General features: G+C 36.9%; 1 protein-coding gene across 2 annotated transcripts in view; it reads left to right on the top strand.

Annotated features, from left to right (window-relative positions):
* Window positions 1-19,374, top strand: part of PRKG1 (protein kinase cGMP-dependent 1) — a 1,297,492-nt gene that overhangs the window by 1,058,050 nt on the left and 220,068 nt on the right. The window contains exons 6-7 of one of the 2 annotated variants that reach the window (XM_063103400.1): window positions 10,903-10,980; window positions 15,876-15,970. In XM_063103400.1, coding sequence (XP_062959470.1) covers window positions 10,903-10,980; window positions 15,876-15,970 — 173 coding nt within the window. Of the gene's footprint in view, window positions 1-10,902; window positions 10,981-15,875; window positions 15,975-19,374 lie in introns of those variants that run through there. The other variant, XM_063103401.1, reaches the window with a different exon arrangement.

The following is a 19,374-nucleotide window of genomic DNA, read 5'->3' as shown; positions in this document are numbered from 1 at the left end:
CAAGTTGTCACACGGAAATGCAACTGTATCAGTTAGTAAATAGCCTTTGTCATGCCAAGAGCCCCCTGACTGCTGCCCCATTTCATTTCTGAGGCATCTCCCTCCCCATGATCTGGGAGGGTATCCAGGACCCTGTGGCAGCCTGTGTCCTTTCTGATTGGTTAATGCCCTAAAATGCTAGTTATTGAATACTTTGTATATCAACATTTAGTATGATGTCCTTTAAACTAAATAGTGCCTCCTTGAAAAGGAATGTGAAGTGTTTATTTTAAAATCCTAAAGTAATTGAGTGAATTCTGCATACTTTTGACTTGCTCCACTATCTCTGCTGTAGGGTTTATGAGAAACTGTGATTAATCTTTCTTTCGGGTTTTTTTTTTTTTTTTTTTGAGTACTGTATTTATTTTGGTAGAAACTTCAAAACATATTTTGACTTCAGATGATAACTCTGAAACACTGAATTGTGTGCTTTCCTGTGACACATTTCATCATCTGTCAGGGCAAACAATTTCCAAGTTCTGCCGAAGCTAATTGCCATTATAGATCAAATTGTTAAATTTGAGTTATAGTTTAATTATGTAGAATGAGAATGCTTGTTTGTCTACTGTATAAACAGTTTTATTCTATTGTGAAATGAATAGGTCTGAAATGAACTGTTCTTTTTAGAGATTTTCTGCATTTCATGGGCCTGCCTTTATATCACTTTTGGTCATTATGTTATATGAATATGTTCGAATCAAAAATCTCTGAAAGAAAAACCAGAGATTGAAAACTCATACGAAAAATGATGTCATTGCAGAGCTCAGTTAAACATCAAAGAAAACCAAAGCATTTGTGGAATTTCAGCTCAGGTTTCCCTTCCTTTGTTTCACCTGATATTCAAGGTGAGGATTCAGTTAGTTCAGGCAGCCACTGCTGGGTCAACAGCTGTCTTTGTGTCATAAACTCTGAAGGTATTTAAGAGACTTAAAGGATAGTCATGTGATCTCACCAGTAAAGACACAAGGAACTCAAGAATACTTGAGATTCAGAGAAGAAAAGCAGCAATCAGTGTCAGTTGTACAAAAACCTATATAGTTTTCTTACACTGTGAGAAGTGCTAAAGGTTAGTGTGAAAAAAATTGGGTATTTGAATATACCAAAATGTAAATATAAATGATCCTATTTTGTCAGACAGTGGGAAAGATGATGCAGAGGACTGAGGGGAGAAGACCAGAGAGCCCCTGAGAAAACAAAGGTGAACTGAGTCATGTATCATTTACTTAAATGGAGATTATACATCCCTTTAGAGGAGCAGTACTTTCAACCTCTGCACACTTTTTCAAAAGTGGAATAATTCAAAAAATGAAAAAATCCAATACAAGTGTTCTTATTAATGATAACAAATTTTCTAAAGGTGATTTGATGTAGAAACAAGATACCTCACTGTTCTGAAGATGCCATGGCTTTTGTAAAGAAAGAAAAGTATGCATTTTATCAAAGTAGTGTTTATTGTAGTAAGAAATACATTTTACATCATAGTCTAGTACACACATAAGTATTCACACACATACACACACACCTATAAAACTTTTATAGATTGTGCTTATCCTTCCAATGTGTGATTCACTCAATGTTTTCTGTTCTATGCCATTTTTTAAAAGATGCTGTTTGCAGCCCACTAAGTAGATTTTATGAAACCTTAATGGGTTGCATTGAGCAAGAGACATATCAGTGTACTCTCAGATGGAGTTATGGTTTTCCTTGGTCCCTTAGACCCCATGAGAGTGCAAAGCTGCCAGTAATTCCTATTCATTGTGGTGACAATCCCATTAATTCCTCTAAGAAGCTACATCTGGGCTCATTGCAGGAAATCTTATAACTGTGTCAACTCTGAAGTACCTGAAAGGCAGGCATGTAGCAGTTCTGACTCAGCCAACCTGTTGGCTTAGTACATCCAGGTGCAAGTTATAAGTTAATTTTCTAAGTTAAGTTCACACAGTCCTAGTACTTCTTGCCCTGGGGACTTTCACACCCATTCCTTTTCATCAGTGTGGGAGTTAGTAGGAATCAAACCCAGCTGCTTGTGAAGGCAAGATTGAAGTGTGTCCTTATGATCTGACCACACATAGCTGGTCAGCATGAGGCTTAGGGCTGCCTGCTATGCTATCCACCCAGTGTGTGTCCTATTCTGTGGGGGCCAGCTGACTCATAGAGAAATCCCAGGGGTTCAAATACAAATGGGTACCTCAGTAGAAACAAGGTCCTGATAGCACCACCGAGGTAAATGGAAATACAATGACTCAGTTAGTAGAACAGAGCATAAAAGCCTAGTAGCTAGAATGCATCACAGTATCAGAAAGAGCAGGGCAAAGTTCCAGGTGAAGTAGTTTGATGAACAATGTTACAGGCAAGTGGAAATGTTTTATTAAGGGTTGTTATGAGGTGAAGGAGTGGCCCAAGGGACAGCTGCTTAGACACAGATTCTCAGCAGTGGAGGCATCGCAGACTCATACTTATGACCCCAGCTATTTGTGTCTTAAATAGACTTGATTAACTAGGCAAGTTTGGTGTCTTGAAGGCTAGTGTTAGAAAGGTTCTATATGTAGAAGCCTTAGATATTTGTATTTGATGAAAAAACCATATTTTTTTGCCTAGACTTGGGTTTCTCCCAAGGTTCTCTGGGTGCTCTGTGAGTCAGCCTCCGAAGAGTGGAGGGCCCAGTTCACTGATGACTATGTCACTCCTATCAACACTCACATTCTCACCCTCCGTGGCACAGTGGTCCTTGGGATGAGGGTGAGGACCCTGAGTGGGCTGGTCTTAAAACCGTCTTCTGTTCCCACAGGCACCTGGTTAAACTGGTCACGGTGGGGAGATCCTGGTGAAACTTTTAAGCAGGCAAAGTTTGCTGAGCTTCTGGTTTTGACTCTTCAGGATGTATTTCTGTATTCCTTCTAGTCCCCAGGACATTAATTAGGGGTGTCTCTGAACTTAAAGTAAGGTTGAGAATGGTGTTTACTGTTGTGATTTTTCTGTGATAGAGGAGAGAATGATGAAGAACACAGGAAACTGTAGATTGTTCAGAGTCTGAAGGTCCCTGGGTTATACTGAAGTTGGTGAACAGCCCAATAAAATGTGACTTGTAAGACTCAGCCACTCTGATTCTATTATTGTCCTCTATGTTAACCACATGGACTCACCATCTCTGTGGATTTGCAAATACTGCCCCCTCTGCTAGGAAAGCCCTTCCCCTTTCTCCCCACCCAGCAGAGAACTGCTGCCTGCCTGGGAATAGCTATGTATTACGTATCATGAGTTACTTGTCTACAATTCTCCTTATGCTAAACTTGTACTGAAACTAATAACAACAATAATAATTTACAGTCACATACTGATTACAATGTGACAGTCCCTTTACTTTGTTACTATTAACTCATTTAGTCCTCACAACAATCTGTTTGTGGAAGTATGATTTTATTTTGCAGAAAAGGAAACTACATGGGCAGGTTAAGTGACTCACTTAGGGTTCCAGAGCTGCGATTGGTCACCAAGCAGTTTCCCTCCAGTATCTGCCTGTTTAACTACAATGTCATGCTAACTCTCAAGTTAGTGACTGTGTCTTGTGTATCTTTGTAGCTTCAGTACCCAAGTGCAAGGTCTCTTTCATAGAAGACACGAATATATGGTGCTAGTTTAGTTAATGGAATGAATGAAAGACCATAATCTCCTAACAGGGGCTTTTCTCTCATCTGGCTCTGAAGTTCAGGCTTGGGAAAGGAGAAATTTGTAGGAGAGTTTGGGTAGCTTTGGAGCCAAGTTGTTGTCCAGCCCAAGAAGTGTGGGGAAGTACTGGATATATATAAAAGGAATGTCTTGGATTGAAGATGAGACATGAATTGATAGGAACACTCTCTAGTAGGAGACTTGTGTATTGCAGATGATCCTAGATGTCCAGTTGGTTGGGACAGAGTGGTGATGGTATGAGAAAGGGAATTAGAAAAAATGCTCCAGGCATTGATCCATTCTTTCATTATCCTGGTTAATTTGTGGGTAGTGATGTGAGGAAAAATTAACTTTGTTTTAGAAGATGGGAAGGAAAGAATCTTAAAATTATAGCCATAATGAAGTTAGCTTTTATCTAAGAAAACACGTCATAACAAAACAAGTCTTGACAATTGTTTCATGAGATAAAAAATGGCCCATTTTTGACAACACAAAAATATTATACTTGTTCTGTTATAAAATCCATGATGACCATGTATAAAGGGGGAGAGAAGAAGACCTTCTGGTTTACAGATGTGATCATTGGCTCCAGAATAGATCTTACTTCAGACTTCAGATTCCAAAGTACCAAAATCCAGGGACAGAAACATGGAGAATTTTGTGCCATGGTAAAGACTAGATGTCAGTCTTTCTTGGCATCTCTAGGTAATCCAGGTCAAGGCATCTTTAATCGGTAGAGATTTGCCAAAGAGAGAAGTCCTAAGCCAAGAAATGCCTTCCTTGTTTGTTGCCTACCTATCTAGCATACTTTTTGATTAATCAAGCTTTTTGATGATCTTGTTCTCCATGAAGAGGTCTTATTTTTGGAGTAAATTTGGGGTATTAGGGAGAGGTAAGAATTTCCTTTGAGGATTTCACTCAAGGAAGATCCCAATATTTTAAAGATAGTTGTTCTCCATCTTGATATCAGACTTTTCTTCTAAGATATAACTATTCTCTGAAAGAATGAGGCAGGAATCGTGACCCAAGATCATATTGTTCTTAAGTCAGCACTTTTCCAGTTGCTATTCACCTTTTCAAACACTTATCAGATGTTCAGGCTTTTGCTGAAATATATATGTGCACGTATATATAAATATAAAGTGGACATACAAAGGTGGCTCATACTTATTACAGCTATTTTTATATTCAGTAGCAGTTACCATACTGGTCTGTATCACGTATGCCTTAATTATTAAGCCAATGTCAATTAATGGGTACTTTAATAAAGACTTAAGGATAATTCCAACCTTAAACTTAAGCAAATTTAAATGTAGAGGGAGATAATGACATAATCTGGCTGAGAAAACCTGAGGTGAAAATTTATTTCAGAATGATAAATTGTATATTAGTTTATATTAACTTAGATTCAATGACAGATTGTGTTAGAGTTGGAGGCTAAAAATAAAATTACAAGTTAAAATTCAGTGCATTTCATATCAATAACTATTACTCTAATATGAAAAGAGAAAATAAATCACATATATTCACTGAGAAGCAACCACCAAGGCCTCAAGCACCAGCTACAGAGGTGCACTAAGCCTCTGCCAAGTGTAATCAAGTATGTTCAGAATTTTAAAATGTCTAAATGGACATGTACATATTAATATTGAAGTCTTAGAACCTGGGGATGTACTTTTTTTTTTTTTTCCTTTTAGTGGCAAAGAGAAGACTGGCTTTTCCTAACTCACAAGTTTTGGAAATATTATTCCAAATCACTGCCTTTGGATGATGCATTGCTTAATTTAGACATGTTAAACTGGACTATCCATCCCTATAATTGATGATTTATAACTCAGTTTTTCCATTTAAAATGTAGGGGTTGGGCCAAATCTATTCTTAATCTAGCCCTCCTTTGAATGCCTATTTTGTATAGGTATTCCTCTAAGTGAAACAATGGTTATAGCAGCAGATCTCCTAAACTCTGTGAGCATCAGGTGACAAGAGGAAGGGTCACAGATAGCAAACAGAAAAGAATGATAATTCCAAATCATGCAGGGTTTGATAAAAGGCTTTGTTCACAGGAGATTCCGTTGTGCTGTGGTTAGCAGCTGTGTTGGTTATCAAGCCGTCATTAAAGTGTGTAGTGGTATTTTGGCAGCAGCAAAGCAGGACCACACAGCTTTGGAGAGTTGTCTGATATCACAAAAAATACAAAACAGAGATGTAGGATAGAGAGTAAATGGGGTTGGAGGTTCATTAGAGTGGTGAGGGAAGGCCTGGTTGAGGCACTGATGATGAGAACAAGATAAAGAAAGAGATCTTGAGGAGGAATTTTGTGACAGAGGGCCTGTTGAATGCGGATTTCAGAGGAGAGACCCAGAAAGTAAGTCAGCATGTCTGAAACAAAAGGCAACCAAATGAACAGTGAGGTTGAGAGAGGGAGGGGGTGAGTACGGAGAGGTGGGTAGGAGACGGAATACCTAGGACTTCACAGACTGCAGTGAGTTGCTTATGGTTTTAATTGCAGTAAGAAGCCATTGGAAGTCTTCAGCAGTAGTATGATTTCAATTGATTTGTTATTTGAAAGGTCACTTTGGTGGCAGTGAGAAGAATAGGTGGGATGACGTGGGGTGGGGTGGGTAGGCAAGAGGCAGGGAGATCAGAGAAGAGGACATTGCAAAAGTCCAAGATATGATTTTTGCTGTGGATTGGAGAGAGAACGGTGGAGACAGCAGAAGAAAATTGGGCTTGGCACATGCACTCAAGGTAGAAGCCTCTCTAATGGACTGACCACAGGCAAGGCTAAAAATGGGACTTAAGGAGGACTACTTCATTCAGGCAGTTAATATTTTTGAGTCCCTACTCTGTTCCAAGCAGTAACTTAGGTACTGGGAATGCTCCGGTAAACAAAGCCAGGCATAGTCCTTGCCTTCATTAGACATCAAATCTGGTGAAAAATAATCATACAAATAAATATATAACTACAAGCTCAGAAAAGGGCAATGAAATAGAGCTAGGTGGTATTGTCAAATCACATCATGGAGAGACCTAAATTAGCTGGGGTCTGTGTGTGTGAGGCAGGGTGGGGACAGGTGGGTGGGATATGCCAGGTCAGGGAAGGCTAAGATCTGAAAAAGTAGTGGTATGTTACTAGGTGAGGAGCAGCGGGGGTACAGTAGTGGCAGTGCTGAGGCCTAGTCGGGGCACAGTGGAGGAACCAACCAACCAACCAACGAGGGCCAGTAAGGCTGGAAGGCAAAGTGGGGGAGAGTGTGAAGGGTTTGGAAACTGTGGCATGTAGCAGACTGTCCACGGCCTTGTCGGCCACGTTAGGGAGATCAGCTTTCATCCCAACAACTATGGCAACATTTTAGAGGAAACTTTCAAATTGCAAAGGTTTCCTTCCATTCTAAATTCTGTGTATTCCTATGATTTAATTTGAAATAAGAAAATGGCAGAGCTGCAAAGTGACCTTCAAAAAACAGTGGAGCTGCTGGCGTTTGATTAACATAATTAGAGAGCCTCTCAAAGAATCAGCATGCATGCATGATCATCTTCCCCTCAGGTGCTATCGAGCATTTTGGGATGGTATAGTCATTATAGTCTCAGTGTTATGACACCATAATGTTATCTTTTCCAAACTTGGAATGCCTTTGGCCGCTGTCTCAAGGCTCTTCTCTGAACCCCTGGGTTTTATGAGCTTATGCAGCTTGGAAATAGGTTCAGTGAATGCCTGTGTAGGTAAACTAAAATAATTGATATGGCAATTATGGGTGTTGAGTTGCAAAGAACCATATCAGATGATATTAAGAAGGTGATTAGGTAATTTCCATGAATTAAATAACTAGACTATATCTGGATATTCCTGCAAACTTTAAGTCTTTAAGATGAAAGGATTAAACATATGAAAGATTTAGAGTAGTCCTTCCCAACTGGGGGCAGTTTTGACCCCAATAGGGTAATCGGCAATGTCTGGAGACACTTTTGGTTTTTACACCTGGGGTTTGGGTGCTAGTGGCATCTAGTAGGTAGAGTCCAGGGATCCTATGGCAGAGCTAGGTATACAGGACAGCTCCCTACAACAAATTTTTCAAAACTATTTGTACATCCACTAGTGTTTTATGACCATAAAAAGCTGCTTATTGGGCCAGCCCCATGGCTCACTCGGGAGAGTGCAGCACTGGGAGTGCAGTGGTGCTGGGACCGCTGAGGCCACGGGTTCGGATCCTATATACGGATGGCGGGTGCGCTCACTGGCTTTGTGCAGTGTGGATGACACCAAGCCAAGGGTTACGATCCCCTTACCGGTCACACACACACACACACACAAAAAAAAAAAAAAAAAGCTGCTTATTCTTCTCTTTCTGGGGTGGCTTTCTCCTGCTAAACATCCAGTAACCTCTTTCTTGTCCTTCAGATGGGCTCAAGGATCCTCTGTGGAGAAGCCCTTGGGAAGGGACAGCTCTCTCCAAGACTGTGGGCTTATATAACCCTGTGCTTACAGATGAGAGCATTTTACATACTGGATTATTTGGGGTTCGTGGTCTTGTGTTAAGAACCAAGTGAGAAAAAACAAACAAAAATGATATATGGGGATAAAATATTACCCTTATAATTAAAAAAATCTAGGTTAAAGGATGTAGCTTAGATGTGAGAGCCAAATAGCCTTCCCAAACTGGACCCTATGATTGGGCAGAACTACCTGTCCTGTCACAGAGGCTCAGACAGGAGCAGGCTTCACTGCGCTGGAGAGGAGAATCTTCCCCTGGGGAAGCAACAGAGCATGCCTGGCCTCCATGGAAGCTCCCTCTCACAAGGAAGAGATGAGGAGCTGAGATGAGCATACACAGCTGATTCCTTCCAAATTTATCAGTCAGATAAGGCATGCCATCTCCTCTGATGCAGAGTGAGGAAAGGGGAAGAGAGAAGTCCAAGTTTTACTAATTGAGCTTTATTCACATGGAAAGAAACATTAGGAGCGGGAAAGATGTTCCCTCCTTCCCTCTCCCCCGTGCTAGGAATTGTAACTCTTTGCTTGTCAGTTTTAGCTATTACCTGTGTGTACAAGCTACTACCTGTAGCTACAAGACAGTAGCTACTAGCCATGTGTGACTATTTAAATTTAAGTTAATTAAAAATAAATAAGTTGTAAAATTCAGTTTCTAGCTATACTAGCCATATTTCAAGTGCTCAGTAGCTCCATGTGGCGAATGGCTACTGTATTGGACAATGCAGCTATAGAATATTTCACCATCAAAGAACTATTGGCTGGTGCTACAATGAGAGTTTGTCTTATTCATATGTGCCTGTAAGAAGGCCTGACTCAGAGGCAGTAAAAAATATTTATTGAATGAATGTGTGAAAGTAGACTATTGTGATTTTGTCGCATATCTTAAAGATCTTTTCATACCAATACCACAAGATATGAAAATCAAACACAGATAGCTTGCTAAATGAAATGAATCAGTTGAATAATATGCATTTTATAATTATATTTTTATTTAGAAATAATGATTTGTATGCATTTGTGTGTTTGTGTGTTTAAAAGCATAGGGGAAAAAAGTCTGAAAAGGTACACATCAGATTGTAGTCATATATATTATCCAGTTGTTGAAATTGGGGGAAGAGAATAAAGAACTTTTTTACTTAAAAAACTTGTTTCTAGGAAAATGAATTGCTTTTTAGTAAAAAAAAAAAATAAAGTTAAGTAGCAGATTAGGTAGTGTATTAGTCGGTTTTCTGTTGCTTATAACAGAATACCTGAAACTAGGTAATGCATAAAGAAAAGAGGTTCATGACTTACAGTTTTGGAGGCTGGAAGTCCAAGGTCAAGAGGGTAAATCTGGTGAGGGCCTTCTCATTGGGAGATCTGTACAGAATCCCGTGACAAAACAGAGTATAGCAGGACAAGAATGGCAAGAGTGCTTTTATGCACTCTTCTTATAAAGCTACCACTCCACACCCATGACAATCCGTTTATTCATTAACCCATGAATGGATTAATCCATTCATGAAGGCAGGGCCCTCATGATCCAATCACTTCCTAAAGGTCCTACCTTTAAACACTGCCATAGTCTGATTTCTCAAACTCTTAACACTGTTAGTGTGGGGATCAAGCTTCAGTGAGTTTTGAGGATTTAATCCAGAGCAGGTAGTGTGTTAACTTTCTAGATACACAAAGAAAATAATAGCTGTTCTCAGTATCAAGTATTAATGAAAGGCAATTTTAAGAGTGAATAGACTAAACTGTTAAGAAAGCTGGTCTTGAAGTATAAGGACAAATTATAGCCATCAGCCTAATGAGTGTGCATGTAAACCATGAAACTTGTTTCCTAAGGAGTATGCAAAGTAATGTTTTCTTTCCCAAAATATGGCTCTCCTGCTAAGCTGCAGAGAAGGATAGGGCCATATGGCATAAATCTCATTTTTTGGTTATACCTCCTGACCTGGCAATGTACTTTCTCCTACCTCTCCTCATAGAAATTACTTTTGTTCATTGCAGGAGTAATCATCACCCTGGGTCTAGTGGTGGTGTCCAAGTCTGAATACTGACCCACTGACTATGACAATTCTCTCGCAGCTTTACCTGCTAATCCTCATTTAGTAGCTTATGAGCTAACAGATGCCAGACCATAATTCAGTTCATAAAATTAAGACATTCTGTTTGACAAGGCCAAATCTAAATTGCTTAAGCAAGGACGTTAACGCATGAAGCAGTGCCTTAAAAAGTAACTAGGGCCATTTAATCCACTCTAAAAGTCAACCTGGTTTCAAATGAAGATCTTTAGATGCAACAGTAATTTCTCAGAAAAGAAGGCTATGATTATGAGAACACTAAAACCAAATGAGAATGACAAATAAAATAATACAGAAAGAGCAGTTTAATTAGAAGCTCTGCTATTTTATTTCATGCTCAGTTGATGGGAGAAAATAATATTTTCATCAGACAATTGAAATGAATAAATTTAAAGATGTGAGTAAAATCACCCAGAGAAATGACATTAACAAAATAGTTTTAAAATTGCACATTATAGTTGTGATATCTTTGTAATTATTTCATTTATTGACTATTATTCATTATTAAATCACGATGGATCTTAGGCTTGGGTAAAATTTGTATGAATGCATCCCAGGGAGTTGATATTTGAAGAGCTTGAGCTGTTTAGTAGATACTCCTTCTTAATATTTTTGTTCGTTACTGTTTCTGTTTTTCAGACCCACTATGAAAATGGAGAATATATTATCAGGCAAGGTGCAAGAGGGGACACATTCTTTATCATCAGCAAAGGAAAGGTAAGCTTTGGTGGCACAAGGGAAGCCTTGTGGTTGACCTTGGGGTTGACCAGCTAAGAGAGTCAGAGTCTTGTGCTGTATGAATTTTTCTATCTTCTGGCACTGCCAGAAAAATATTTGAAAATGAATGTCCTCAAAAATTATGCAGGAGAAAGAAAAACTGTAACTCTGAAGATCATTAAGTAACCTGTGTGCTAATAATCATGATACCAGATGTCACTGATATGTCTGCATGAATAGAAAAATTTCCACAATTAAAATAGTATAATAAAGAAGAAAATATTACATCACTTAAAAAATCCATCTAGTCATTAGGAGCATAACATTGCCATAATGAAACATCTCAGCTTTGAAATCAGATAGGCTGAGTTTGAATAGTTTAGTGTCCTAAGGCAAGTTACTTAACACTCTGAGGGCAATACAAATATATTCATGTTTTATTATATTTTCATAAAGAAATATTGATTGGATACTAAGAAACTACAAACAGTGGTAAGTTATAAGGGAAAGGGTAAAAAATGGGGTAGACAAGGGATGTGAATAAAAAATACTTTATTCCTTATATTGTTTTAGTTTTTCAACAATATGAATCTATTATAATTTATATTTTAAAATTAAGAAATTAAGTGAATTGGAAAATGGAAATTTTTTTAGGTTAATACTTTAATGTTAGGGCCGACCCCGTGGCTCACTCGGGAGAGTGCGGCGCTGGGAGCGCAGTAGCGCTCCCGCGGTGAGTTTGGATCCTATATAGGGATGGCCGGTGCACTCACTGGCTGAGCGTGGGAGGGTTGCGATCCCCTTACAGGTCACAAAAAAAGAAAAAGAAAAAAAAAAAATAACAACAACAACAAAAAATACTTTAATGTTAGATTACTAAGAATACTTTAAATTTTTCAATGGTAAAGCCATAATCATTTTTGCATTTATGACATCACAGCATAACCCATGATTGGAACTTACTTCTCTTTATCATAGAAGAATTTCTATCTCTGTATTAAGTGGAGAAAGAGATGGAGAAGGAAATGCAGGTAGAAGGAGATTTATACGCCATTTCATTTTTATGCTTGTCACTTTGATAAATGAAATATATTTATTTCCTCTAACAAAATGACTGACTCTGGTACCTTATAAGTAATATACAGAGAGATTTGCAGAGCCACAGTGAACAGGACGTGTCTTGTTCAGATAATCCTCTTTGGACCATTTTGAATTGAATATATACATATTATACATATGTCAATTTTAACACCAATGATATGTCACACTAAAATAAAGAAAACAATATTCATACTTTTTTAATACCTGTTCTTTGACTGACATTGTAAGTCTGGGATAGAAGTAGAAGTCAGGAACTGGCTTCTTAAAAGCTGTCAGGAGAAGACATGTCTGACAACAGTTATGGTTAAAATTCTGTCTTGTATTTTCCAATGTTAGAGGATAAGAAAACGTTAATATTGTTGCAGTTTATCTGACAGATTGTTAAAGCTTACAATTTACTATTTTATTGTTTAACATTGACTAAAGAATCAGGGAAATTTGAAAATCCTTATGTATATAAATGATTCGGTTAGTCACAAGGGGACTTTTTGTCCTGACGATCTGGATTTATTTTTTCTTTATCACATTGCTTATTCTTTGCTGTCATGGAGTGGTATGGTTATCCATTAAGATGGATTTCTGACAGGCTTTTGTGACTACCCTATTACTGCACATTTCCAGCACTGACTGAAAGACATAGTACTTTGTAGTCAGTTTCAGCTGAAGACAGGTGCATTAATGGTTTTGTAATGTGTATAAATAGAAACAGCGTGGAAATTAAACCACAGGAACCAATTCCCTTGGCCGTATTTCAGAGCACTGTGGGGATTCTGGTAGAGAAGTAGTACTAATATATTAGGTTCTCTTGAGGTATTCAAGATTTTGTTTTTTAAACCAAGCGTAGATTTTTCCTAACTTAGTTTTGCAGGTTACACAGTTAGCTGCTAAGCTTTTTAATTACATAACTTACACAAAATCAATATATTATAGATTGATAATTAATTAATGCCAATATGAATATACTAGAATCACTATATTAAGTCTTAAGAAGCAGAAAGTGAGCATACTTCAGTCCCAATGGCAAAGAATGGGAAAGAGATGAGTAATAAGGGAGTAAGTTCAGGATAGAAGGCAGATAAGACATAGAACTGGAATTTTCTAAAATTGTGTTTTGGATATGCTGATGTAAACTTGTTTTCCCATGCATTTAAAAAACATATTGAGGATAACGCTTGCAAAATTATTTTCCTTGTTACCACCAAACTGGCTATTTTCTTAGAAAATGCTGTGGGATAGAAGACACAACAGGGGGTTGCAGAGCTCCAGATGGACTTCCCTTGTTCAGTTCCATTTACTTAAGTGTAAAACAATTTGTATTCTTCTGTTAAGCACATCCACACAGACACAGAAACATTATAAAATAAACTTTGAAGTACTTGTTTTCCCCCATTAAAGCTGCACAAACTGATTTTTTCCAAAACTTGAAGCAGAATGCTTGTGGCAATGATGTCTGAAGTATTCGGTGCTGTCTCAAGCAGAAGCAGAGTTAATTCTCTGTACTTTAATCACTCCGTTCCAGTTGCCTGGAAACATGACTTCCTTCCCCTACAGTGAACTCTAGAGCACCAAAGAATTCTGCATATTGTGTTATTCTGCAGTTGTGTTACATCAAAAAAACGAATCCTCCCTCTCCATAAATAAATTTAGCCAAAATTGAACAGGATAAGTAGAAAAAAAAATCAGAGTTCCAATAATAATTCAAATGCATTATGATGTTTTTGAATTTATTCAATATACCTTGCATGCTACCATTAGACAAAAGTGTGATTTAAGAATTCGTTTTTATTAAATGCCATTTAAAATCAAGAGTTGGTGACAATATAGTACAATATGAACTTTTATCAACGGATATACCAACAGTGAATAAATATCTAGTAAAATTGAAGATGCACATACTCGTGAAACTCTTACCCTGAACACCAGAATGCATGTACAAGAATGTTCATAGTAATGTTAATAGTGGAACAAAACCAAAATATAACAACAAATTAGAAGCAATCCACACTTACATCTATAGAATAAAAACACATTGTATAATAGTCACATATTGAGATACTATGCAAACAAAGGAAATGGTTTTTAGCCACTTCTAATTAACATAGATGAGTCAGAACCTCAGGAATAAGGGTCCAGTAACTTTTATTTTAAATAATACGACTGACTGAAGTTCCCACATCTATAAAAGTCTCATCAGCATGCAAATTAGTCTCTATGATTTAGGTTAGTGGTAAAAATGTTATAAATTGAATTTGCATGGTTTTGAAACACTGTGTGAAGGAGTAATCAAATGGATCAGAAGAGAATAATAATTGAATTCTCTCTATCTTAGACCTTCTTAATACTTATTCTGATCTTTGACATCCAATCTATAGATTCAGCAACCTGAACTATATTAACTTTAAATGTGTTTAAGTATCTGGCATTGTCTCAAGAAATTAGTTTTTCTACTTCATTACATTTTCCACGTAAATGAATTTTAACTATTTAACCTTTCCGGATGACACATAGACAATATTATGAATATTAGTAAAGTTTGAGGAGGAAATGAGTTAGTACAAAGGTGCAACTTACTCCATTTATGTCTTCATTCATGCAACAAGAAAATATCAATTGCGGGCCTACCCTGTGGCTCACTCGGGAGAGTGCAGCACTGGGAGTGCAGCGGGTCTCCCGCCGCAGGTTCGGATCCTATATAAGACTGGCCGGTGCACTCACTGGCTGAGTGCGGTGCGCACGACACCAAGCCAAGGGTTGCGATCCCCTTACCGGTCACAAAAGAAAAGAAAAGAAAAGAAAATATCACTTGCCTTCTGTGGGCTATCACCCAAGTCAAAAATCCTGTGTGCGCTGAGATATCTTATAAGTAATGAAACTCTCTGTTAAACCAATTTATAGCACTTTATTGAGTGCTTATTTTAAATTGTAGAGAATGCCAAAGAAATACATCTTTCTTTGAAGACACGCTATTTATTATGGAAAAAAAGTCATGTATGTAGTTTATATGTTTTTAAAAGAAACCCTGCTGAATGAAGCAGGTGGATTATGAGGGCTGTAGTCAGTCAGAGCCGTGCAGCAAGCCTTCACGTAAATGTGATGGGCTTTTGAATGAAGGCTGGATTCTTCTTAGGGAAAGAGACAGGCATATCCTACAGAAATTAGAAGGTGTATGTGGAGGTACATAGAAGGATGTCCATTTCAGGGGGGAAAAAGTGCCAATTTACAAGGAAATGAATAAGTAAATATATTTATGTAATTAAATATGACTCTAATACATTAAAATGAATGAGCTAGATTTATATCTAATAGCATGGAGTAAATAATTAAAACAATGTTAAGAGAAAAAAGTAAGTTACAGAATGACACATACCATGTATGCTATTCATGTATTTTAAAAGCACATGTATATAAACATATAAAAAAAGATTGGCAAAATACTCACTAAATTCATTATACATAATTGCAGTATAATTATTCATAATTATAGTGGTTTCCTGATAGAAAAATGAGAATGAAAATGAGGATTAAGTGAAATTCAAATTTCCTAATAACATATTATTATTTCTCAGAAACAACTTGATAACAAAATATTTAGAGATAAGTTTTATGGTTTGCATGGGAATTTGTGATATTATTCTTTGGTCCTTTTAATGGTTATTTAAACTATATATTTTTTTGAATAAAACTAAGTGAAAAAACCAAAACAAAAGTAAGACATTAAACTAACCTTAACAATCTGTTTATTTGGTCATTCTGGGTATGCAGTAGATTTAGGCTTTCATTATTTCTCTTTGTAGGTAAATGTCACTCGTGAAGACTCACCAAGTGAGGACCCAGTCTTTCTTAGAACTTTAGGGAAAGGAGACTGGTTTGGAGAGAAAGCCTTGCAGGGGTAAGCATATTGTATGCTACACAGTTTTTGTTTAAGTACTACATAAATTCCTGTCTTAAATTTTCAGGTCGTACCAAAATAGGCTTATCCTGATTATCGGGTACAGATCCTTGATGATCATTTTTATTTATTTCCAGCTGAACTTGTATTTCATTTAGATGGGCTGTGGGACTAATTAGTTAATTTCTTGGCAGCGGTGGCACTCAAACCCACAGCCCCGAAGAGACTGGGGCCTTAATCCAGCGCCTTAGACCACTCAGCCACGCTACCAGACTAATTAGTTAATTTCTAATAAATCATTTTTATATTAATAGAAAAATTTCTCAGCTTTGTGTTCCTTAACTCTCAACTCTATATTGACTCAGACTCGTAGAAAGATGTTTGAGAATTTTGAAATCCCTGAACCTGATTGTCCAAACAATGGATCAGAAAGCAGTGAAAGCTTTCTGGAGTCACCTCTAGGCAGTTGTCCTTGATGTTATGGTGGTGGAGGTGTAGGAGGAGGTGAGATGGTCAGTGCACATCTGGATTCACTACTCTTGGGCTCTGAAGGCTTGACTAATAGAGGTGTACTTCAAGATGACAAACTCTATTTGTAAACTAAGACCTTGAGAAGCAAGCACTTGGGATTTCATCCCATACATTATGGAAGAAAAGCTGAGTTGACATTGCACTGTACATTTTACAGTATGTGTGACAAATATACATATTTGAGTATCTCACTCATTTTCAATGAGCAACGTATCTGAATTAGCAATAAATACAGGTGAGACTTTTTAAAGTTCAGTGCTTCATGTCTATAAGCTATTTGAATAAGTAACCAATAAACATTTATTTTTGCATTAAATTCCAGGTGCATGAGTATCTACTAGAGAAGAACAGCAACAGGACATTATTTACTTCTAAAATATTAGAACAGTCAGTTTTACTTCCCTTTTAAAGTGTGCCTTTGTTTAAAAAATAACATTATAAGAATTTTGCTTAAAAACACTGTGAGGAGGCTAGCTGGTTAACTCGGTGGGTGAGAACACAGGCTTATCACACCAAGGTCACGGGTTTGGATCCCCATATTGGCCAACCCCCCCAAAAATATGTGAAGAAATAATTTAAGTTTTTATTTTTTAGGCCACAATCAGGTGTCAGGTTTTATTTTCTTTCTTACTATTTCACATCTACAGAAATGAGACAGAGATATTCCAATAAGTTATCTTACTCAGGCCACATTGCCTTATGAAAATTCAGAACTAAATTCACTCAACTTGTTTTTTTCTTTTACTGAATTCATTTGATCTTTATCTGATAAATGTGTACTTTCCATTATATTTTGCCAATATCAAAGTTGGAAGAAATAGCATGTTCATTGCAGGTTCATGAAAGAATTCAATAAACATTACCTTCTTAGTATAAACTGTACAAATGCATCATTTGTGCCCTACTTTTTCTTTCCCTTGATTATTATATATGTAGTAGGCTCTGGAGAATGATACCACCTGCTTTCATTGCCTCTGTGAAAAACCATGTCATTTCCAGTAGAGCCAAAAATGAAACATTTACAATAATTTCTGATTGAGGTCACAAGTGGAATGACAGAAAATAAGGCATAATTGGGAATCAACAGATTTTCTTTTGTAGCTGATTGTCACTGATTGTCACTGATTGTGCCAAACTGAAGAATATTTTTCTGGTAAAAATACATTCCTAGAATATGTCCCAAGAGTGACCTTGGGGATATGGTTTGTGGAAAAGTTGCCAAATTTTACTCTGTTATCAAAATTTAAGTTAATAGCACTCCATCTAAATAAAGTCTTTTCTAGCATATGGTTATTATTGTTAACTGTCTGATGCCAAGTCTTTCTTTCACATATATTTAGTTCTCTTTACTCGCCCTCTTCCCTAACATACAAAACATGCAACCCACGTCCCTCTCTTCACTCAACCCCCATTATTTCTCTCCATGTCCGCCTGCCATTCAACCCCATCTCTTTTTCTTATGCCATTTACTCTTTCTTTTGCAATACTGAACCTGGTTTTTTCAGTCTACTCTAAGTTCCCTCTTACATATCACTGGAGATGTACCACTCATCTCATGGAATGGTCTTTTTTTTTGTCTTCTTTTGACTTCACTTCTCAGCCATCTCTTCCTTCTTTAAATTCCCCCATTCTTTGGGACTTTTAAAATTATTAGCACTATTCAAATGTTTGGTAGAGTTCAACAGTAATGCCATCTAGTCCTGGGGTTTTCTTTGTTGGAAGGCTTTTTATTACTGCTTTAATCTCATTACTCATTATTGATCTATTTAGGTTTTCTAGTTCTTCATGATTCAACATTGGTAAGTTGTATGTGTCTAGGAATTTATCCATTTCTTCTAGGTTTTCCAATTTGTTCTCATATACTTATTTGTAATAGTCTATTATGGTCCTTTGTATTTCTGTGGTATCAATTATAATGTCCCCTTTTTCATTTCTGATTTTATTTATTTGAGTCTTCTCTCTTTTTTTCTTCATTAGTGTAGCTAAAAGTTTATGGATTTTGTTTATCTTTTTGGTCAGCCAACTCTTTGTTTCATTGATCTTTCTATTGTTTTGTTATATCTCTAATTCATTTATTTCTGCTCTGATCTTTGTTATTTCTGTCCTGCTGATTTTGGGTTTGCTTTGTTCTTGTTTTTCTGGCTCTTGAGGTTTAACTTTAGGATGTTTATTTGGAGTCTTTCTTCTTTTTTGATGTAGACATTTATTTCTATAAATTTTCCTCTTAGAGCTGCTTTCACTGTATCCAATAGGTTCTGGTATGTTGTGATTTCATTTTCATTTGTTTCCAGGAATTTTTTAATTTCTTTCTGAATTTCTCCTTTGACCCTTTCATTGTTTAGGGGCATACTCTTTCTTTTCCATGTATTTGTACGGTTTCTAATGTCCCTTTTGTTATTGATTTCTAGTTTTATTCTCTTGTGGTTGGATAAGATAGTTGACATAATTTTGATTTTTTAAAAATTTGTTGAGACTTACTTTGTGTCCCAACATATGGTCTATTCTACAGAATGTTCCATGTTCTGCTGAGAAGAATGTGTATTCTGCAGGTGTTGGATGAAATGATCTATAAATGTCTGTTAGATCAAGTTGGCCTATAGTAGAAATTAATTCTGATGTTTGCTAGTTAACTTTCTGTCTGGATGATCTGTCCTTTGCTGAAAGTGGGGTATTAAAGTCCCCAACTATTATTGGGTTGTAGTCAATCTCTCCTGTTAGATACAACAGTAATTGCTTTATATAATTGAGAGTTCCAGAGGTGGGTGTGTATATATTTAGAATTGTTATATCCTCTTCTTGATTTTATCCCTTATCATTATATAATGACCTTCTTTATCTTTTTTTTTTTTTTTTTACTTTCCTTGGCTTGAAGA

The sequence above is a fragment of the Cynocephalus volans genome, chromosome 7 (assembly GCF_027409185.1).
Source record: "Cynocephalus volans isolate mCynVol1 chromosome 7, mCynVol1.pri, whole genome shotgun sequence".
NCBI lineage: Eukaryota > Metazoa > Chordata > Mammalia > Dermoptera > Cynocephalidae > Cynocephalus > Cynocephalus volans.
This window is presented reverse-complemented; position numbering and strand designations above follow the sequence as displayed.